Here is a 25267-nt window from a genome sequence, read left to right on the forward strand (position 1 = left end):
TTAGTTTTGACAACCTTGTCTTTTTATAATCAATTTACATATGATTTCCATACAACCTATATTAATTGGTATCAGTCAACAACTGATGCATACACCATATCATAGTTTAACTTACAGAAAACATCACACATGCAGGCAATATAAATGTACAGCTTATTGATACAACATTGTTAAATTTGATCAGTATGCATATCAGCAATTAATATAATGCTAAAATATTAATCTACCTCAATATAAAAGATGGAGAATAATAGGTGTTATTAATGGCAAAGTTCTCACCATTTAATATTATGCAAACATATCATTCATTAAGTCAATATCTGATAAAATATCTGTAATGAATCAATCATTCCATTTAAAGATGCTACACTGCTGACGAATGGCATATTTTTCCGATCAAAAATAGGAGCAGATTAACTAGTATCTTTTTTCAGTTACAAAAGTTACTTACTTTACACCATTACCACTATTGAAAAGTTTGTTTTTGTTTTACTTCAAGATAGAAATATTAAAAATAATCAATTGCATCCCCGAAAAAACATCATGGCACTATGCCCTATATAGAATTAATTACTGTTTGTGCATGCACCAAAAGGAAACTAAATTATTCTACATGTATATGTGTTTTGGTGTTCATTAAACACATGCATACACAATTAAACATCAGTTATTGTTCAAATGAATGGTATTGTGTATGCTCTATCAGTGGTGAAAAATCTGTTTAAATGTATTTGTTTGCTTTAATCACTAAACATTAGCAAAAAATTAGCAAACCAAAAGCAAAAAGCAACATATCAAGTTTTGAAATGCAAGTTTGACCAATAAATATAAATCCTATATTAAACTGTTAAAAAATTGAGCAAATTGGGACAAAAAGCATTGTGTATATATACTCTTCAACATAAATATACATGTATTATCAAATAACTCATTTGCTAAACTTATTAGAATATTTCTGTAAAATAAATTGTTTCAGAAGTAATTACTATATTTATGTATTGCAAAATGCTAATCTAACAACGGTGCAATTGATACCTGGTGTCAAGGTTTCAAAATTCTATAAACATTTTCAACAGCAATCATTCAAATAACTATTTCAACATTATACATTTTTTAGAAAAAATATTCTATCCCTATAACTGTAATGATTTTTTGTTAACATGATCAATATTCTACAAAATAATTTATTTCATGCCTACAAACTACAAAAAATATCTGTGGCTCGGAAATCACTTGTTTTGGAATAAAAGTTAAATCCAGATCTTGAATATACTTCAGATTTATTTTATTTCTCAATGCAAGTTGAAAATCTATGTACAGATAGCTGAACTATTAAAAAAAACTTTTTTTTTCTTTATTCTTAGAAAGAAATGATTGTATCTTATTAATGCAGTTGAGCTCTGTTACTCAAATTAATAACTTATTAAAGATGTTCCATCGCTGACAAATGGTATTTTTTCACTATCAAAAACAGGAACAGACGATTTAGTATTTTTCTTCAGTTACAAAAGACCATTACCACCATTGAAAAGTTTGTGCTTCCTATTTTACTTCAAGTTAAAATTACAATAAATAAAGAATTGTATCCTGAAAAAATTCCGTGGCACTATATCCTATATGGAATGAAGTACAAATTGTGCATGCACCAAAGGGAAAATAAATTATTTCATATTTTTTGTGTGTGTTAATTAGACATATATATACATGATTAAACACCAATTATTGTTCAAATGGTGAATATCATTTATGCTCTGTCGGTGGTGGAGCATCTTTAAAGATTTGCTTTCAAGCACTATTCACTAAATACTCGACTAGATTTATTTGGATTACATTTAAAAGTTTTTACACTGGTCCTTTCAATTAACCAAAAAAGGAAAACCTGATTATGGGAGTAAGGTGGTATTATATATCCTTACTGATTTTAATAATAAATTGCATCTCATCATTAGCTTTAGAGGGCGAGAAGTTAACTAAAATGTTTGACATTTCACTTCTGTAGCTATCTTTTCCAGGGGGAGTGTGTTCCTGGCCCTCTGGAACTGCTGTCATCACTGTTTCTATGATACATTTGGTGAACAACCTGTCAATATGTACTCTTTCAAAATCCCCCATAGTTTGCTAAGCTACACACCCGACAGGGTGAAAAGGGAAGTAACTCTGACATATCTCAGTGGTAGTCCTTAACTGGATTGCCTGCTACTTTCTCTTGAGGCATGACACATTTTTACATCCGACACATAGAAAATTTGGCTTCTCATGTACTGGAGCTTATCAACACTTCATTAAGGTGTAAAAATAAAGCAAGAGTTGTGTACGTGCAATAAAATATGACATTCAAAGTATTTGGTTTGGAATTTCACTTTAATATAAAATGATAACATAAAGCTATATTTATATCAACGCAGTTGTAAATCTATAATGCAACAGGTATTTTCTACAACCATTTACATGTAACAACAATTTTACGAAAATAAAATAGTATCAGTTATGAAAATGAGAGATGACGCATGAAATAAACAACAGAAAAGAATGAATCATATTTCAGTAATGCAATAGTTGGAATAATATCATGAGTTAATAAACAATCTGTTGAAAGTTTCAATAACACTATAAATTCGATATAATCTTCAGATATAAAGCTCTAATTTATATTTGTTAAGAGACAGTTAAAATAACTTTTACAAAAAACCTGAAAATCAAGAAAAAATAACTTAGTGTAATATCTACACTGGGAGACAATGTTACTATTTAAAATGTCCCTAGTATAGTACTGCTGTTTGAATAACTGTATGTCACACTAAAATAGCTAAAACCTAATCAATCTAATGTTGACATTGTTATTTTCAAAGTTAATCAATAAAACCAAATGCCATAAATTGATGCATGAAAAGCAACTCTAAAGATTTCACCATCCCCGGCAAAATAAATTAGTCAGTGAGTACCTAACAGAATATTGCAACTTAGTCACAAGGACCAAAAAAAACTCATATTACCCTCATTCCAAGACAATAAATGTAGATGTTTTTCTACAAGAAATTTAACTAGTAATATTGAAAATTTTACAAACTTACAACAAAATATGAAAATGTACTTATGAACCCGTGTTCAAAACGTGATGAATATCAACATAGAGTATATAAACCTACAACACATGACGGTGGAAACAGACGACATATCTCACTAATACAGTTAATATACAGGTGTTGTTATTCACACTCTGTCCTAAGTCACTCTTGTGATATGTAGTGATTATAATATGTAACAATTATGGACATTTAATGAGGTCAATCAAATGTTTTATAGACCGAAATGAGTTTAAGTATAATCACTACCGGCTCAGTTTTACAAACATTAATATCCCTTAACTTAAATGAAGTCCTTAACTATAAATTTCACAGAAGAAAGTATTACAAAAGTTAAGGAGAAAATTTGTGTTAAGGAACCTTCCTTAACATCTGTAATGCTTTCCTATGGAGAATTTTAAGTAAAGGAATTCCTTTAAGTTAATTATGAATATTGGTGAAACTGGTCCAGCTCCATGTAAATCAGTACATAAATAAACTTATAAAGATATTGCAATTGAAGCTTGATAACTAAATTACATATCGTAAAGCATGACATAACAGATGTTTCAACACTAGTATATGTTTTAATACACAATATAATACTAAAACTAACATTTTCTTTGTGCAGTATAGAATGCCTGCATAGATTGGATTATCATAGACGATTTCCTACCAACACGAATACAGATGTGACAACAAAGATCAGATTACAGGGTGAAGGTCATCAACAAGGTCAGATTACAGGGTGAAGGTCATCAATAAGGTCAGATTACAGGGTGAAGGTCATCAACAAGGTCAGATGATCTTTATCCCGGAATGTGAACCTCAACATTTTAACACAAAGTACAAGTAGTCTGTTGGCTTATTATGCAAGGCAGCTAAATGTAGTATATTGTTTTAATGTTGATTTCATTAAAAACAGTAAATATTGCAAAACTATTTCTCAAAAACCCATCCACCGATGACATCAAAATCATCTGACAATAGCAAAGAATGCATGTTCAAACAGGAATATACCAAATCAGTAACATGCCATATGGTCATTTGGTTCAATAACCAAGGGCAAAGAAAGATCAATCAAAGTGAGAAATTATCAAGAAGAATATCCTAAGAATCTCTTATTACCATGACAATTATAAACTATGATGGATACCAGTAATATTCAATCTTACCCAGGAAATTCATTGTATGTAAGGGGAGACAACTCCCAAATCAGACAGGTAAGGCAGTATGTAATAGATTTAAATACGTAAATTATACAGTACATGTACATTAATTTTTCATGATTTTACAGTATTAAAATTATCTATCTTAAATTACAGTATTATATATAAATATATAATTCTGATGTTTATTTCTGAATGTAGGATTTAAATTACATCCTCAAAATACACTTAAACAGATCGATACCTTTATACATATTATCTACCTAAGCCTTTGCTAAATTTGGTATAAAAACAATGGTATGGTTTTACTTATTTCTTTTTACAAAAAATTACTTTACTAACCTTAAGACTTTTAGCTAAACACAATTACATTTGTAAATACAACACACTTTTTATGATACTGACATACTGTAAAACACAGTTATAACGAACCGCTGGGGACCAACAAAATCACTTGATTATACACGTTGTATGATATTATAAACATGTTATATGATTATTGATAGGACATACGAACTACTATGTTATATTGATGAATGTGTTGTAAGCATGTTCGTTATAACCGTGGTTTACTGTATACAACAAAGGGATACACTGTCCACTGCAGTATTACATTGCCATGCAGTAGATTCACTCTTATCATCACTGTTCACATAGCACTATATGTGGTCAGAAACATCTAATGGAGGGACATGTTGTACAAGATCTCTTTATAAAATAGATAACTTCCCGATACAGGAGGTTTTCAAAGATCAATTTTCAGGATTAACATAGCAAGATCTGTAGATCTGTAGAAAGCTTTGTAGGATTAAGATCATATCATCGGTTCAATATCTACAAGTCCCCTAGGATCACATATATTCTCCTCACAAGGAAAATACTTTAATTTATACAAGTTTATCTCACAGTCTGAAGTCCATTACAACCTCAAGTTAAAGCTTCCAACTTCAGGATCAAGTTTCCAATATCCAGACACATCAAATAGGCTTTTCGGCCCTAATCACAATTATTATACATAAGTTGTTGAGAAGACGCCAACATAACTCTGCTGGACTCATGCTCATGTACCTATGTTTCAGGAGGATATCTACATGCACACTCGAATTCCATGCCTCACACTTCCTGTACGTAGGTTGCCTCACACTTCCTGTACGTAGGGTGTCTCATACTTCCTGTACGTAGGTTGCGGGGAAGATACCAACCCTTCCCCGTAATTCTCCTTGCCACCATCCATCTGGCTGTTTTTCGTAGATGTTTATTAAATCCCCTAAACATCAAATGATATATTCTTAGTTCAGTGGGTAGATTATACATTTTAATGATTTTATACCACTCATCCAAGGCAGATAGGTGGATAAAACATTCAACAAAATAACTTCTACATGTACATATATATACGGTACACAGACCTGCATTACAGTACAGTAAAAAAATAAACAATGATAGGAACTTTCAAGTCCTTCAGGACAATGTGAATGGCGGAGAAAAAGAGGAATAGGAAATGTCAACTCTTTTACACACATTTTGGGTTATGGTAGTAAAAGTTGAATAGTCAATAATATGGAGGTGTGAATGAGTTACCAGTATTTATTCAAAACATTGTATCACCAGGGTTATAGAGGTGTCATCTCCAATGTGTGTTTCTGTATCTTTTCTGTATCTGTCACATAACTTGTATTTCCATATATATAGTATATAAAAGGGACGTTTGTTCACTACAGGATAATAGATAGTAGCTGAAAGGTTAAAGTTGGTTGTGGAATTGTGTAGTTGAATGAGTATTGGATTAGTGACCTATTCAGTGGGTGGGTAGACGTATTCCGTTAAAGGGCGTAATGACTTACCAGGTTGTATGGGTAGTTCATCGTTCTGTGATGGACTGTATTCATACATGACCTTACATCGACCAATCACATGTGTCTCTACGTTTTTCATCAAACTCAAACTCGTCATCATCTAGACGCAAAAAAATTATATTCTTAAAGATGCTCCACCGCCGACAAAGCATAAATGATATTCATTAGTTGAACAATAATTGGTGTTTGATCATGTATATATATATGTCTTATTAACACAAAAAAATCATATAAAATGCTTTATTTCGCCTTTGATGCATGCGCAATCAGTACTTCCTTCTATGGTGGTAATTTTTTCGGGTGCAATTAATTATTTTTCATAGCTTTAACTTTTGTAAAACTAGAAGCTCAAAAATATTTAATCGTAACTTTTTAACTGAAGAAAAATATTTAATCGTTTTCCTGTTTTAATAGTGACAAAATACCGTTTGTCAGCGGTGGAGCATCTTTAAATATATGAAAGCAAGAAATTATTGAAACCTTTAATTTCTTTTTAATGATTTTATATTCCAGTGAGGATATTTTTTTTAAATCCTCTATACTAACATACGTGCTGAGTGCTTGACAACTTCCAAATCAATATCATTAAGATTTACCCTCATCCTATATGAATGCCGCCATTCCCTGTTGGTACATAATACTGTACGGTCAATGTTCTGGAGAGTTAATATTCCCTTGTAACATCATCAATGAGGTAAACATAATGTATCTACAAGTCCAGGATAGGACATTTTTTCCTTGCTTTAGAACTAGATTTCCAACCTTTTCTCATTATTGTCAGTTGCAGTCTGTGAGAGTTCTGTATCTATCTATAGATATTTTAACACACTCAACTTACCAAAATCCTCGTATGTGTCACCCCTCCCTGACTGGCCAGAGCCACCCCCCACTGTTACGGACGTGACATCATACCCAGAACTTCCCTCTATGGCCAGGTTCATAGGCAGTCTCAGGGTGCTGATTGGGATACCCTGGAAACAAAAGATTTCACAGTTACCAGGACCTCGCCAAGGATGGTACAAACAGGCCTTACATTGTTTACTATAGTTATTGTACCCTTCCTAATAAAGAGTAAAAAAGGCCATATCAGTTGGTTCTGAAAGTCTAGAATTTTAAAAAGGAGAAAATTATTTTAATACTTCAATGAGAAATGCTTATTTTTACCTGTTTATCTTGAGCCGTTTCTATGTATTGTGGATGAGAAATGCTTGTTTTTTACCTATTTATCTTCGTGAGCAGTTTCTATGTATTGTGCATGAGAAATGCTTGTTTTTACCTGTTTGTCTCGAGCCGTTTCTATATATTGTGCAAACTTGTGGGTTAGTTTCTGCTGTCCCTCCAACTTGGCAAGTGTGGACGCCATCTTAAAATGACTAGCTTCTAGAAAATTCATCGTAAATGTCACCTAGAAATCAGAAGATAGTACAACAATTATCAATCATGCTCCTTGGTATATACACTAGGACTTATGTATTGTATAATTATGACTACAAAGAAGTGTGTAATGAAAATCTATACTCACTTAATAAATACTGAACTTAATTCACCACTTTAAGTCTATACCTTTGAGTAGTAAAACCTCACTGATGATTACTGTTGTCAGTTTGCCTAACTTTTGACAGTTTCTGCTCTATCTGCCTAACTGCTGACAATTTGTATTTCACCTACGAAATTGCTGACGATGAATTGAAAGTTTCTACCTTATCATCCTAACTGTGGACAATTTCAACTCTACCTTTCTTACTGTTGAAAATTTCTATATTCTATCAGCCAGTGGATAACACTGAATCCTATCCACAAAACACCCTTACATGTACAACTGCCTACCTGTGACATTACTAACTGCCTACCTGTGACATTACTAACTGCCTACCTGTGACATTTCTACCTGCCTACCTGTGACATTTCTAACTGCCTACCTGTGACATTACTAACTGCCTACCTGTGACATTTTTAACTGCCTACCTGTGACATTACTTACTGCCTACCTGTGACATTTCTAACTGCCTACCTGTGACATTACTAACTGCCTACCTGTGACATTTTTAACTGCCTACCTGTGACATTACTTACTGCCTACCTGTGACATTTCTAACTGCCTACTTGTGACATTACTAACTGCCTACCTGTGACATTTCTAACTGCCTACCTGTGACATTACTAACTGCCTACCTGTGACATTTCTAACTGCCTACCTGTGACATTACTAACTGCCTACCTGTGATATTTCTAACTGCCTACTTGTGACATTACTAACTGCCTACCTGTGACATTACTAACTGCCTACCTGTGACATTACTAACTGCCTACCTGTGACATTTCTAACTGCCTACTTGTGACATTACTAACTGCCTACCTGTGACATTTCGAACTGCCTACTTGTGACATTACTAACTGCCTACCTGTGACATTACTAACTGCCTACCTGTGATATTACTAACTGCCTACCTGTGACATTTCTAACTGCCTACCTGTGACATTACTAACTGCCTACCTGTGACATTTTTAACTGCCAACCTATGACATTACTAACTGCCTACCTGTGACATTTCTAACTGCCTACCTGTGATAATCTTTGTCTGGCATCGTCTTGAGCATCTTGATCTGCAAAATTTGGTCTCTGCTTGTATACCTCAACTAATTTTTCCACTCCTGTTTAAGAAATGATTACTACAGTTAAGAGAATTTCAGATTTGATTACCGTGATAAAGTAACCATGAAGTTGCTATGGCAACAAAAATAAAACCATAGAAAATCTACCAAATAACAGTATTACAATCCAATTACATTCAATGATTGTAAAGCACACATTGCCTATTTGTCCTAAAAAGTGATTGTCAAACTTTGTGAATTAATTGCCCATATTGGGTTTTTGACTAATAACATGACTGAAATTAAATGAATTACTATTGGTACCTTCTCGTCCTTTCCGTTCCCTTTCTATTGCTTGTCGCAGATACAACAGATAGTTTTGTAGAGAATTTTTTCGTCTTTCAGCTTTCATACTAAATTGCATATCTTCAGACTGTAAATTAAAGAAGAAGTTACACTGAGATATCACAGCAGATACATACACATGTTGTCAGCTAGGTGAGATGGTATAAAGCTTATTACACCACAATACAGAGTTTATTGAAGTTTTTTAAAGAAATATTTTATTACGTTATTGACTTGAAAACAAATATAACAAAGCTCATTTTCAATATTAGACATCAATTTTTTTTACTATGATATGATTCTATCTTCCTATCACTGATTTAATAAAATCAGTAAAACTAAGGCTGGTTAAAACTTACATAACAATCGAGGAGGATTTGTTCAGGAGTCGTCATGGACGATCCTTTCTGTTGTACAATCGTGCGGAGGTCAGACTGAAGGTCAACAGAAATGACCGCTTCATGAAGACGGTCACAACTCTGTAACAAAACAGTTTACAATAGCTTATATAACCCAATCTGAACGCTTGGTGAATTTTGTCACAAATGAGTAAAAACAGAACACTTCAGAATGGCCTTTGAAACAAAAGCACTAGATTATATAAAGAAGTAATAAGTTATAGCTGTAAATCGGAATCATACAAGTACAGCAAATCACATGAACACAGTCATAGTATCCCAGATTATGAGACTAATGTCCTGTACAGTCAGCAGCAGCAGTAGTTTTTTTATCCAAAGTGAACATATCTAACCTATATCTGTATATACTGTGGTAATAGCTCTGTTAACCTACCTGTGTAAGTCGAGGCCCCAGCACAGAAATGTGGCTGTTGTATTGGTTTAGATATTCTGACATTTTGTTTATTCTCTCTTCTTCTAGTGTTTGTAGTTGAGCACTTCCCTGAAAAGATATTATTTACATACTTATAAAGTCTTGAATTCCCTATTTTCTAGGAACTTTTAAGTTGTGTCTGGAATAACATTGACAAAAGCTGAAGGCTCCAAATTACTACTTAATTTATTTATTTTGAGTTTGGTGGGGCGTCAGGTCAAAGGAACACCAACTGCCACCAGTGAACAGAAATTATGCCTCCGAAATGTCTTGATTGTCATTCCGCTTGGATCCCAGAGGGAACCAAGTGCCACTCACGACAAAGGCCCTTTTTATTATTGTCAACCATTGCTACTGTCTTACTCTATCAAAAATCACTGTTGTACAGCTGTAAGCTAATTTGCATATTAAAAAGTTTTTCATAAATTTTTTAAATTAATGAATAGATATTATATCGACTAACAATAAATCTTTATTTATATTATAATATACATATTACATCAAAATATTTATATAAAATTTGCAGGAGTTTTCTTAAAAATATGCATTTTTAACACACACAAAAAAATATAATCAAGGGAAATAACCCCTATGAAACTGTAATCAGATCTATGGGGCATAACTCTTCCAGACTTACATTCCTGCCTTTAATTGAAACAACATTCACAGATTTTCATATTTCTTTTCGTACCTTGCAGACAGAGAAATCCCATTCCTGTCGCGCTGCTTCTGCCCTCTCGCACAATTCACAATAATCCTTGTCTGCTTTCCGTAATAATTTTGCTGCTTGTTCACATTTCTTATCCAGCTACAAAATAATTAAAACAGAAATCTTTAAAAAAAAAAAGGATTTAAAGACAATCTACTCATCTACAATACTACACAGTTCAGCTGTGAAATTATTGTTCATTGATCGTATTGAAACAATTGAAAAATGAACCCAACAGAAAAAAAATATTCCACTCTTAAGTCATTAACAATCATAATATAACCTATTGTTTATCACATATAGCTATCGAAATTTCCTGAAACAGAAGTTAGAATATGATACATAAACAAACCTTTGTTAACTCCTTTTCTGAATATTTGCCTTTTCCTGATCGTGCATCTGATAGAGTTTCCTCCCCCTTTTCTCGATCTTTTGCACTAGCATATGCTCCTCTTTTGGCCTGAAATTAGAATTTTCATTATAAACTCCATATTTACATCCCAGCCTTATCCTGTTTGAGATTGACTTCCACTGATAGTATAGTTTTGGTGTTAGAAATAAAATTCTTACTCTGAAAGTTAATGCCAAAATGATGACATACTAAGTTCTGTTACATACAAATCAGGAGTGTTAACACTATGTAAACTATGTATCACCTTGTATTCCTCAGCCCTTCTGTCTGTCAGGGTTTTCAGACTTTTGTCGACAGCAACTTCAATCTGTGAGGATCAAAATTCAAATTTAGATTTCATCAAGGTATCATTAGACATCAGACTAAGTTATCAGTTTATATGTTAAAATTAAATTCTCCTGTACTTGACAGGGCTATCCTGCAGTCTCTAGGGAAAAAGATAACTGTTTACACACCCTAGACAGTGACATCACATCATCAATATATATAGCAACAATTGTCAGTAATGTCATTCATTTGTGATGTAGTGATGTCTTTTTAAACAACTGATTTTTTCGTTAAAAATATGAGAGAAAAAGAATCAAAAGCCTCAGATTGACCTGACCAGCCAGATTTTTTCACTTGGGTTGCGATATCCCTGTCCACTTGATGAGTGGATTATCTTCAATAAGATTAACTTTTGCTTTCCGAAAATGTAGTGAATTATAAACATTATAAGTAATTTTTTACTTGTGTGCTTTATATATCACAGCAGAAAAATGCTTTGTAAATTTTTTCAAATTATGTTTGCTTATGATTTTTTCAACCTCATTTTGCCAGAGGAAGTGTCTATAATACCTACAGGTTTCCTGGCTTTGTGTTGGGCCTCCATCAGGTGTTTGATAGGCTTACTGATTTCTTCCTGTAGGGCCGATGAGAGATTCCTGTAAAATGAAAGGAACAGCATTGCTATTAGGTCTACTAAAATACATTTACTCTGTGTGAAATAACAAATTTATCTGTAAACCATAATTTTAAGCTATAAATAGGCAATGTAATCACAAAATCTTTCAAGGATTTAACTTTGATACACTCCTGAAAGCCTATATGGAAGATGACACACACAAATCCATTCCACAAATCTCACATATAATCCCTGCTGGAAGTCTCCATGAAACCATTACAGAAAAGAAAAGAAACCTATGAAACTTATTATGAAGTTTATTAGCCAAATAATGCCAGGAAATTTATCATTCACAGAAACTAATATAGGAATCTCCAAACACTTCGAAACCTCCTCTAGAAAATCCCAGTTAACATCGCAAATTCACACAAATCCTTTGATCCCCTAGATGTCAAGAATCTTTGAAACTTCCTTTCCTTCTAAGACTTCATATCAGCATGAATCAGCTCCTTATATGTATGTGACCAAAGCTTATCCATCAACATATATGGGTTTTTTTTCTATTTTCTTAAGCTTTTTTATTTATTCATATATGGAATGTTGACCGATTGTAGATCTCCAGCAATATAGCTTTCACATTTCTGTATAATGATATAAAGCCACATACAGCCAACAACTGAGTAAGCTTTTTACTTATAGTAGCTAGATCCCTCTAGACTTACTTGTGTAATTCTGCCTCTTGCTCCATCGTGGCAGCAACTGCTTTCCAGCCATTGGAAAGAGTTCTACAAATCAAAATAAATTATTAAGAGACACGAAAATTAAACAAGGACATAGTCATTCAGATCCCCCGCCAATGGAGATATCAAAGCTGAAGTAAGTTTGATTGTGGAGACTTATGTGTATGAAAAAAACCCAGGAAAAAGGAAGTTGAGTTAAAGAAAATGGAGTATAATTCAAGTAGAGCGGGGCTGCAATTGTTGAATCAGGTATACAGCCTTGACATTTATATTAGACTATATACACAAAGATGGGTGGAGTTTTGCAAAGTAACATTTACCATTTACCATGATATTTTCAGCGATGTTTCCATGGTAACGGAAAAAGTGCAAAAAATGAAAACCTAAAAATAGCAAAAGGTACTACTAGACCATAAGAACAATGTGTCTATGAAGTTTCATGGAAATATCTCTGCTGCTTTTAGAGTTGTGCTCCCGAAACGGTTCTTACACAAAAATCTGCCATTTTCAGCAATGTTTCCATGGTTACAGAAAAAAGTACAAAAAGTGAAAACCTTAAAATAGCAAAAGGCACTACTAGACCATAAGACTAATGTGCCTATGGAGTTCCATGCATATATCTCAACCAGTTTTCAATTATGCTGCAGAAACGAACCTGGTACAAAAATATGATATTTTCAGCAATGTTTCCTTGATTACGGAAAATAGCAAAAGGTACTACTAGACCATAAGAACAATGTGTCTATGAAGTTTCATGGAAATATCTCTGCTGGTTTTAGAGTTGTGCTCCGGAAACGATTCTTACACAAAAATCTGCCATTTTCAGCAATGTTTCCATGGTTACAGAAAAAAGTACAAAAAGTGAAAACCTTAAAATAGCAAAAGGCACTACTAGACCATAAGACCAATGTGTCTATGAAGTTTCGTGGAAATATCTCTTCTGGTTTTAGAGTTATGCTCCGGAAACGAACCTGGTACAAAAATATGATATTTTCAGCAATGTTTCCATGGTTACGGAAAAAATGCAAAAAATGAAAACCTAAAAATAGCAAAAGGCACTACTAGACCATAAGACCAATGTGTGTATGAAGTTTCGTGGAAATATCTCTTCTGGTTTTAGAGTTATGCTCCGGAAACGAACCTGGTACAAAAATATGATATTTTCAGCAATGTTTCCATGGTTACGGAAAAAATGCAAAAAATGAAAACCTAAAAATAGCAAAAGGCACTACTAAACCATAAGACCAATGTGTGTATGAAGTTTCGTGGAAATATCTCTACTGGTTTTAGAGTTATGCTCCGGAAACGAACCTGGTACAAAAATATGATATTTTCAGCAATGTTTCCATGGTTACGGAAAAAATGCAAAAATGAAAACCTAAAAATAGCAAAAGGCACTACTAGACCATAAGACCAATGTGTGTATGAAGTTTCGTGGAAATATCTCTACTGGTTTTAGAGTTATGCTCCGGAAACAATTCGGACGGACGGACAGACGGACGGACAGACGGACGGACGGAACCCATTTGTATATCCCCCGCCAACTTCGTTGGGCGGGGGATAATGATGATTTTATTAATATTGTATAAACAGCAATCCATTCATGTTTATTTGTTAAGTGTCACATCCTATAAACAGTGGCTATGAAAGGGGTATCAGCATTATACTGGCTTCTCCAGAGTTTGTCAAAAAGAAATTAGAATTGTAATATATTCCAAGGCCTTTTTAGTACCAATGGATAGCTATAAGGTCTATAATGGAAGTTTATGAGTAAATTGTTGCTATCACAGGTTTCTATAAATAAGTATGACACCATCTTTGATATCTTTATAGTTCAATAATTACAGGACATACAGTAAGTCTGTAAAGGATATCTTGTCTTCTTTCTTTCAATAAATAAGTAAGTAATTACATATTGTAAAGTTTAAAGTCAATGTAAGTCTATAATAAAGTATATAGAGTTAGCTGTAAATGACACAATATACAGGTCACTTGTTCCGGTATATATTCGGTCCTAACAACAGGTGTTATAGTCGCATTAAACAGGTTGTTGTATTATAGAGATAAATATACATGAATTATGTCAGGCATACTGAGATAGTGGTGCATTATACAAGGTGACACTAAGACAGACTGTATTGTCAACCTCGTTAGCTCAAAAGTCGTTGGGACCATTCATACATGGTAACACTTTTACTTGGATGTATATATTGAAAATTTATTTGGTACAACATAATACTTTGATCTTAGTAGAGACTTTGAGTTGTACAAGTTTGTGTTAATATAAGGCAGTTTATCTGTACTTACCCTATCGTATTGCTGGAGGACTTATTCAACTTGGCGGCAAGTTTGGCTAATCCTTTCGCGTATGTGCTTTCTAGCTCAGCCCTGTATAAATTAAAACATGCCAATAGCTATGAATTTCTGTAATGTCATTAACGTGTCCTGGTGCCAACTGGTTCTATAGATTTAAGTCTGCAATTACATAATATACACTGCACATGTAATGGATGTTTTATGTACTTATATGCACAAGGCTACGAAACCAAATAATAAAACTGCAGTGTATTATAATATAGTTTTTATTATCAGGATTCCTCATCAAAATAACTTTTAGGACCATTTAGGTGTGTGATCAAACAGGTGCTTTCATGTGCAATTTAGCTTTTACTAATATCAGGAAGAGTTTGACTCCATAGTAAGTTTACATAACCATTAACAATAAAAAAGAATCCTAACATCATTTACCTTTCTGCCAGTATGATGGACACATCCTTACAAAACTCACAGCCTTGCTTGATGTACTTCCTTAACTCCTCAAACCCATTCAGGCCCTGGTAAAAAAATAAAGAACCAAAACATTAAATAAAATGTCACATTAATACGTAAACATACAGGCCCTGGAAAAAGATAGAAGCATGTTACTAACAATGTCATAAAAACATTAATATTCAGGCCCTTGAAATCATAACCAAAGGAATGAAGGTCAAGGTCATTCATTTGAACAAACTTGGTAGCCCTTCATCCCAGCAGGTTACAATATCCAATATCATGCCCTGTCTGAAACACAATAATCAAGGTATAATTATACATTCCTTATAAGTTAGATATGCATATGAACAAGCTTGTATGGCCAGTGCTTTCAGTCACTTGTAACCTAACTCATGAACATCACCTTTGTATATACCAATTTGAATATTTACAACAAAATTAACTTTAAACCTATATTAGAGCCAACTATTGCCAGGAATCACTAGTACTACATATCATCAAACTTAAGTGTTAAATAGAATCGTCATCACGTAAACTTTTCATTGTTTTGGTCGGGATACACGAATATCGATAAAAAAAAAGAGAAGAAATTATTTGACCTTCAAGTTTTGACAACCATTACGAGGTCAAATTAATTATATAAGTTAACAATATCAATGTCCCTGTTATGGTGTATCATAAAAATTCTATATCTACAAATTATAAATCATTGTTCATGACAAATACTAGCTATAGGGTTCTGATGATGGATGGCTTAGCCATCTGAAACATGTCAACTTATAATTAATAAACCGTTTTTGTACAAATCCTTGGTGTTTATGCTTCATCATATATCTATTTACTCTTTGTATCCACCACAGATTCCTGCACCGAACCTTGACTGACCAGCTCCTTCAGGACTTTGGACCCCTATACCAACCCCTTTACTTACATATACAATCATTATTCAAGGTAAACTTTAAGTATACATACAGCTGACCTCAGGGAAATTAAGTTTACATGTATTCAACATAATCATGCCAATATGAGCTTTACATACTACATACCATAAGTAAATAACTCAACATTTGTTTACTGTCCACATTTCCTAAACAGCTTAATGTTGTGCAATATGTAAGGACAAACATTGCTTTGATCTGCTATAGGTATGGGTGTGTTTATCAGTAGATTCAATGCTTCAGCTACCAAACACAATATACTTTTTATTCATCAAGTGATAACCTATATTTCAGGTGATGTGATGTCTATATACATATTATATGTACACCATATATACTTCCTGAATCCTGCCACTGATATGATAACTGTCATTTTAGGACGACATGTTGGAGTTGTGACTATTCTACTTTAACTTGTTATATATCAGGACAGGTTTCCTTGAGTCATGATATAGATACAATGTATATATAGTACCCTCTAAACTATATGACACAACAATGTTTTCACTCTGTAAAGAGCCCAGGGATCATAACTACACCAAACCATACATGTTACAGTTAGTGTGACTTTCTAAACCAGATTTCACAGAGACCAGCATATTTGGTCAGTATAGCCAGGTTTCCATTTACTACACAAATAAAAAAGAAAATGCCTTACAATTACACTGGAATAGAGTGAGGTCAAGATTAGATATTCTAAGGTTCAGTTTGGACAATTTTGTATATATGTGATCAAATAACTTTCAGATTCTTTTTATTCCTATATGATCAATTGTGACAATTACAAGGTTGATTTACATATTTTTAAGTAATTTTGTTAAATAACAGATCCATTCATGAATTTTTGGTATTAGATGTTCACAAAGTCTACTTATCATCAAATTACAAGAATTCATAGCCTGCTGCTTACTACCTGTGAGCCAAGTCTTATTTCAAACTAAATACAGCCCTAATATAATAATAATGCGGTCTCCACTGTGAAATATTAAGAGCTGACATATCTACAAAATTCCTGGAGACTTAATTATGGGGATATTCAGCAGAGTATATCTCTCTAAAGTACTGGTTCATTTCTAAGGAAGAGCTATCTCCGTTTGAGACCAATATGAAGTATAACATCAATACCTGATGTGAAAAGTCTTAATTTCACTCACAATGTCAGGACGAGAACTTGTACAACAATGATGTTTGATAAGTAACAGTCAGCTAAGAGAAGATCACTGAAGTTATTATCACACGTAATGAAATATAATAAACTGGATAAACAAACAATGTACATGCCTCAGACACTATATATCACTGACAGCTTCTGAGTAGTAACTACAACACACATCATATACAGTGACATAGTTACTGTACTCCTGTTGTACATCCCCCCCCCCACCCCCCAATAAAGCAGTGTTACTGTCAGTAACATCAGATATAAGATAAAGTATTTCTATGTTAACACCATACCAAAAGCCCCTTTCTACTCAAATCACACAGAATGACATGCTCTGAGTTTACATGTAAACAATTGTATGATAGTATAGGAATGTGAATTTTATGATGAAGTTCTTACCGTTATATAAATATCATATTTATTTAGTTACAAACACTTCAGTGTCATCATTAGGGTGTGGTAGTTTAGTAGTAAAAGCAACACTTCAGTACAGCCAAACTTATAACTCAAGTATTGTACATATCATAACTCAATCATCACATGACCTAAAAATGAGGAATAATATAAACAATAAGCTTGTTTTCCAATCCTAGTTTCAAATGTATGTGTATGTATATAGGAGCATACTGGGATAAGATATTGTCTTATATAGCTAAACAGTTAAAACAAGATAAGTATGTATCAACATGTTTTACTCTAATATAATATAATATGGATCATTCAGAACACAAAAGTTTTATTCAAATGAAAAAATTGCTGAATGCTAGAACTTACTTTTTATTACCAGTAATCTGATTCTAAGTACAAAACTTTCATTGAGAATTTTGTATACTCAAGCCTCATGTGTATAACTTAATTCCTTCCTAAATCTAATGACCAATAGCTATGTTTTACAATATACAACCGGGTTCAACAAATCTCCTAACACTTACAACAACATTTAATGAATCAGCTCAAGTCTGATAGTAATTTCAAATGAAATTTTATACACACACATATATATATAGCCAATGCTACCAATATTTAAAAGTTATACACATTGCTAATGTAGAAACTGTAAACCGTGTAGTATAAGGTACCCCTGGCAGCTGTCCTCACATCAATTAATTCTAACAAAAACTGACCCTAGACATCCAATATAAGATCCGATCCTCCTCAAAACATGGTAATGTCGCACTAGCTTCATTGGGAGGTGTCGTTGATGCGGACATCTTGAAAACAATGCCCAGTTACGGTGTAACATCAGTACACTTCCCTATAGTTTATGATCACACACGTACATTTTCACTTCCTGTGGTAATACTAGCATAGGTACACCCTGCTATATATACCCAATACACGCAATCACAGGACAACGCAGGCCAACAACTTAACATCAAACGTCACTTCAGACATTTAAACAAAACATGATTGAAAGCAAACTAAGAGGAATGAGTGAGCAGGAAAACAACAATAGTTTTTATAAAGTAATTTTATCCTTAATGATAAACTCAAAAAAAAGATCATGATGGATTATAATTGATATATGCTAACAAGGCAAATCCCTGAGTGTGTAAATTATATCTAGCAGGAAGTTGTAGTAAATACTTCTCCTATTTCCATATACCAATGGAATTATGGATGCTATCAAAAAGTTATACCTCGATCATGTTATCTGTAAATGTACAATATCTCTATCACTATCTATATAAAACATCAATATTTATACAGTTTGGTTTCTGAACTTACAATTTGTATGTAAATCATACAATAATGTAACATCAACTCACATTAGGTATACCTTCCAAATTATCATAATTAGTGTCATAAGTACAATTATCATCATCAATACCATATAAGTGTGCCTTATCTCTTTGTACTTATTTTAAATGACAATAAAATATGTCAAAGTCATAACTATATATGAGATGTGGTTTATTTGACTCATGATCATGTTTTGCTGAAAGTAGGTCAAGGTTATTCATTTGAACAAACTTGACGATCTTTCAATCGAGCAGGCTAAATGCAATCCTAGAAATCAGTTAAACTTTACTTTTGTTTATTTAACAAGAATTGCAAAGCTTGTTATATTAACGTTTGATTGCCTTGGTAAGTTGATGGAGGAGTCTTATGTCAAAGGAAAGCAAGGAAACATGGAACATCCCTTTGGACAGATACAAGTTACCAGCAAGCAATAATGTTCCCGTGTTTCCATTTGGAGGCAGCATGGGCATCCAGTCAGAAGGCAAGTGTATAACCATTGACCCAAGTAGCCATAGGAAAACCAAATCTTTATATGTTGGGTGAATTTTAAAAGCCAGAACTATCTCAGTAATGCCTCTCTATCTTTTTAAACTTAATTTTAATTCTAATATACCTGGAAACTACAATGGAAATTAATAGTAAATAGCTTCTTCATTAATTCTCAGTTACTTCTGATATCAGAGCAACAAACTATATACTGGTAAGTGCTTGTTGACTAAGATGCCTGAGGTAAAATTTACCACCACTGTATATATCAAGTAACATGGATGTAGTCAATGTAACAAAAGGTAACTCAAGCTTTACATCCTAAAGGGACACTGTGTCCTACATTGTCTGCCTCAATAGGCATAGTTCATAGTTAGGGAACCATTGGCTATACAACCAATACAAAACCTCTCATCTCTATTCCACAACAGATCTTAACATTGAAAAGTAAAATAGACAAAACTGTCAAAATCTAAATAGATACAGAAATACAACACAAGTTTGTAGAAAGGTTATCTCACAATGTTTAAAATGAGTAAAATACTGTATTCAAATTCGCATCCAACAGTCTACCTATATACTGATCGTGAGATGCAGAAATATATTTTGTAGCCATATTCTTAAACGGTATATTGTATATCAATGAATTTAGACTGATAAAGGAGAAAGAGCAATGTGATCTGCATGACCTCACTATACACACTGCATAGAAGGGTACATTTAGGAGCTAGTTCGTGTCAATGTTACCATCAGGGACAACCTCCCGGAATCTTTCATTGCCAACTAATGTATGGATATTAGCAGTTCTGATACAGTTTATATTGACCAAAAGGTTAGAGAAGTTTGCAATATACATACCTCATTATCGGTGATCATAGGAATAGCTGAATTCCTTCTCAACCGAATGGTCCCTCCAAACGTTTTCATTTTAGATGACATATATGTATATGTCGATGTATATGTATTTAAAATAGGTTGTCTCACATCTATCAACAACAGACACCACACACAATAGATCCCACGACAGTCACTACTACGAAAATTTATACAATCTGTATTGTTAGCATTATTTCCAATCAGTTGTAATACTTCTCCAAATCAATGAGGATTAAAAAACACATTCAGCCCTGTATGATAGAGAGACAAACCATTTTTAGAGCGACCAGGTCGACATCAATCTCTGTCAATACCTGTACACCTATATGTACGACACACAACCAAATTGTGTTGCGCCTCACTGACCCCACTCTGATGATGTACCAGTCTGTCCAGTCAATACTTATAGAACTTTCTGTATATTTTACATGTACACCATCACACTCTCTATCTCTACATCTTCTCCAATATATTGGCACATTTTGATACTTGAAAAAACAAAAAAAATGTTTTCCGATACCAATAAACAAAATATAAGACAATTTCATGGTTGAGTGATTCAGACCTAAAACCTCACTTTTTTACTTTATTTGGTGTTTATTTACATGGACAGACTTATTTTCACCTGCGTAGATCACCTCTAAGCTCAGTGATGTTTTCACTCACGTCAGTCAGTAAAGCGGAACTAAACACTCACGACACATAATTGTATTCAAATTGAAGTGAAGTAAACAGTCTAGTTACAATAGCATTATCCCCTTGTCACCTTAGGAAGGTCAGGGCGATGATGTCATCTCCTTACTCAGAATCATGCTGTACCCTCGGTATGGTGACAACAGGAACAGTGCGAAATTCTGAGATCGGTAACATTACCTGGTACAAGTTCCATGGAAGGTCCAAATCTGAATACTGGTTATATATTTTACATCTTATGTTAGATGCTTTTATCTCACTTACAAATAAGTCTGATAAATGATAGCAGGTAAGCTTATATATATTATAGTGATGTAGCTTGATTCATCATTCTGTATATGGACGACAAGGCTAGCAATTTGCAAGGCCTTCAAAAGTTTGCTACATGAAATGACATTTTATCCTGTGTCTGAGTGAGACTGTTTAGGGGATTTTTTTCCCATTAAAATCAGTGATAACGTATAACCATCACTCCCTCATGTATGATCTTGATTCATTAATACAGCAATATACTCCAGGTAATAAGCTACAGCAATCTTGGATATTTGAATCAGAAAAACAAACAAAGCAACGTAAGAAGACATATGATTACATATGGAGGACTTAGTGAGGATCATATCCTAGGTAGGTAGTTCCTAATAACTGTAGATTTACATTAAAATAAGAATTGATGTGGAAAATTAAATAAATCAGATTATTTCTTTGGTGCAGAAATAATATTTTTTACATAAATGTATAAGTCTATTTTGTAACTAGAATTTAGGCAATTATAAATCCAGACTTACATTTAACATATAAATTGCTCAAAAAAAGAATAAAATAAACCATGCAGTTATTATACAAATGGTGTTTGTTTGTAATCATTTGTTGTAAAGAAACAGGTTGAGTTTTAATTTTTAACCCTGGGCAGTTAGCAATCTCTGGACAGTATCACTTGTTGTTTAAATGGTATAACAATAAACATATGTCACCTGGTCAGACAGGAACTTCTGATGCATGTGATATGTTGATTCTACTTCGTGATGTGCATGTGCAGCTATAAGCTTGTTGGAAAGAATAGTACAAAACCACACATTCGATACAAAAATGAGATTTTCTGTCAGAGATTTTTGTTTGATTATTCAAATCCTGTCATAACCTATTTGCCTGGCCAGCTAGAATAGTTAACATTTTACACTGGTACATTTAAAATTACTTTCTCAAATTATGCCCAAAGGTTACAAATTTACATTTCAATTAAAATGTAAATGTTATTCCAACAAAGACAATAATTTGTGGTGTCTTACTTATTGTACTGTATAGATAAATATTCTATCTTTATTTTGATACAACCAACTGCTTTATCAATTACAATTACATCTTTTCAGTGATTTAGATTAACAATTTAACATGGAGAGAACTGTCATTCTAATTACGTTCTATAACATGATAAACTGACTTAAACTCAGAACATAATACAGGGGAGGTAACTCTGACATAACATTGCATGTCTACATTTTTAAATACATTGTTTTAAAATGAAAAAGTGATTATAGTGATAAAGGTAAGTTAATCAAATTATTTTTCTGTAAAGATGAAGCATCAGAAGGTTTGTTTTCCACACCATTCTATCTCCTAAAAAGAAATTTCAACAGCAATCACACTTACAAGTAACAAGCTGTACCTGCCAAACTGTAAATTCTTCAGACTCCGCATTATCCAAGCAATTACCATGGCATGGGTTAAAATATTGTTAAATCATTTGCACACAGAAAGGTATGCAGCCATCACCAAATTCTAATGCAATAATTCCATGAGACTGGACAGAGAGTGAAACAGGCAGGCATGATCATTAGCAACCTTATCTGTAGTAGGAAGTCTTGAGGGATGAATTTGAACTGGGCGACACTTCCTTTGTGATGTAATGTATTTAATGAAGTGAAACTTCTCATGATTACCTGTGGTGATACAGGTAAAAACCAACAGGTAAAATATGTACAGGTGTATCTCAAGTAAGTACAGCTTTTCAAGAAAAATATCTTCGAGAGATAAGAAGCAAAAATAAAACTATGTTCGTACTTCAAATTGACGTCTATAGAAATATATGATGGCCTGATGGCCTCGATTTGTTCAAACTTAAGAACTGCAATAACCATCAATTAACTTTTAATTTGTACCTTTATAAATCACAGTATTCCAATCAATGATTTCACTTGATGTAAACTAATCATGCCATGTTAACGTTTCTGATTGATGAATGAGACAATCAATCACAGTCATAATATCTCACTTAAGACTGTTCAGTTATTAATTGGATTTCATACTTCTTCTATCTATACAAGAGATATTGAGGGGGAACACCTGTAAAACCCAGTGTATAGAATACCAATTGTAACACATAACAGCTAGTAAAACAGATATTTCCATCTCTTCGCTGTTGCTATGATGAGCTAGGAATTTGAAACATCTCTCAATTGTAAATTGTTGATACAGAAGTGATTGGCCTTAGCACAAAGTTTAATTTAGCATGTAAAACAATGCTGCTCTAATTAAATCAGCAATAACATGTGTTTTAATTATCAAAATTTTGATGCCATATTGTGACAAACAATTTTGATCAATGTGTTACAGAATTTTATTTACAATAATCAAGATTGCATTTTTTTCATTCAAGCAAAATAATATTGTCAACAAACTTTCACTGATAGTTAAAGAAATAAGTTTAAATTTGCAGGGATTAACTTTTGAATTGAATAAAGTTTAAAATTACCGGTAGCTAAGCAAACATTAAATTCTTCAAGGCAATAATTTTTTTTTATTTTACTTTTACAACAAAAAGTAAATAGCTCACAAAGGTTAGTTGGTTTACATTAAGCTATATTAATCCAACCTGGTCATAATTCACAAGAAATGTTTATGACATTGGGTTGAGTTGGCCGATCTTATTCTGAGTTGGGAGTTCAAAACCTGCTGGGTACAGTTGTATGGCTTTTCCCTGGATGCTCTTGCTTTAATTTTCATGGCTTTTCATATAGGATATAAAATAAAAGAAACCATCACCTAATTTTTGCTTAAACATGAAGGTTCCAGTGAAAAGGTTTATGTATAAGAAATTAAATGATGATCAATGAAGATAAAAACTTCAAACATCCAGTAGTGCCCTAGAGGAATTTCTACAGCACACATAGGAAGGGGCAAATCCAACCAAACGTAAACATGCAGTCATGCTGATATGTAAAAGAGCGGTCACCTTGGCGATGGACTCGAGTGACCCTGGTATGGTCCAGCTGTTGAGCCACCACTGGACCGTATCTGGGATGACCATGGACATTCGGCCGAATCGTCTGCTGTACCGAGCCTGGTGACAGATTTTACAATGTTTACAGAATGGATGATCGTGATGCACTGGTGTGTCCTGTGACGTCATCATTCACATTGTTCATTTTGATTAATCCTCATCTGTTATGCTTTTATTATTCCTCCACAGAGTTGCTCAGATGTAATATTGGATTCAGTATTAATCGGAAAACATATTTGGCTATTATTTATCATTTGTGTCCATTCAAACTTCTACCTTGATATTTGGTCATTCACAATATATCATCCACACGGCATTAACCTTATTTGGAATTTTACCTATTAGCATCCAATTGAAATCTCACCATATTTGGTTATTCACAAATTATCATCCATATACTTTCAACATAAAATTCCTTGTCTACATTTCTCTCAGTGTTCCACAGTATATATCTTCCTAGGTATACGTATTAATCTTGAAATGTCTGACCTGTTAAGAGAATAATTCCAGTGAACTTTTATCATACCTCCCTATAGAGATCCTTGTTGGAAGCATGCTATAACCTAATCCAGTTTATACACACAATCAATAGATCACACACCCAGCCTCACATTTACGTATCAGTAGTATAACGCACCATTTACACTGTATACCAGCATGTAATCAGCACTTAATGGGACACACAATTTCTTTCAATAATATGAAGTATTTACATATCTTT

At 33.3% G+C, this 25267-nt stretch overlaps 1 protein-coding gene and 1 non-coding gene across 2 annotated transcripts; both read right to left on the reverse strand.

Annotated features, from left to right (window-relative positions):
• Positions 1–24989, reverse strand: LOC138314638 (nostrin-like). Its single transcript, XM_069255075.1, has 16 exons — positions 24499–24989; positions 15348–15433; positions 14907–14987; positions 12582–12644; positions 11818–11899; positions 11221–11283; positions 10917–11024; positions 10547–10663; positions 9817–9924; positions 9384–9503; positions 9004–9112; positions 8651–8739; positions 7364–7492; positions 6922–7058; positions 6076–6176; positions 1–5498 (listed from the first exon to the last, which is right to left on the reverse strand). Exons 1-16 carry the CDS (start codon positions 24676–24678, stop codon positions 5395–5397), a joined length of 1677 nt encoding a protein of 558 aa, XP_069111176.1. The 5' UTR covers positions 24679–24989; the 3' UTR covers positions 1–5394.
• On the reverse strand, positions 10061–10189 carry LOC138317110 (U11 spliceosomal RNA). Its single transcript, XR_011207730.1, has one exon. It is a non-coding gene; the product is annotated as a U11 spliceosomal RNA (small nuclear RNA).
• Positions 24990–25267: the final 278 nt, after the last annotated feature.

Source organism: Argopecten irradians, chromosome 2 (genome assembly GCF_041381155.1).
Source record: "Argopecten irradians isolate NY chromosome 2, Ai_NY, whole genome shotgun sequence".
NCBI lineage: Eukaryota > Metazoa > Mollusca > Bivalvia > Pectinida > Pectinidae > Argopecten > Argopecten irradians.

Bases quoted from the DNA above. Each gene is read 5' to 3' on its own strand.
- LOC138314638 (XM_069255075.1), bottom strand. From the start codon at position 24,678: ATGATGACGTCACAGGACACACCAGTGCATCACGATCATCCATTCTGT. The intron at 15,434-24,498 runs GTGACCGCTCTT...TTTTTTTACCAG, and splicing joins CACTCGAGTCCATCGCCAAG to GGCCTGAATGGGTTTGAGGA. The intron at 12,645-14,906 runs GTAAGTACAGAT...TTTGATTTGTAG, and splicing joins TCCTCCAGCAATACGATAGG to AACTCTTTCCAATGGCTGGA.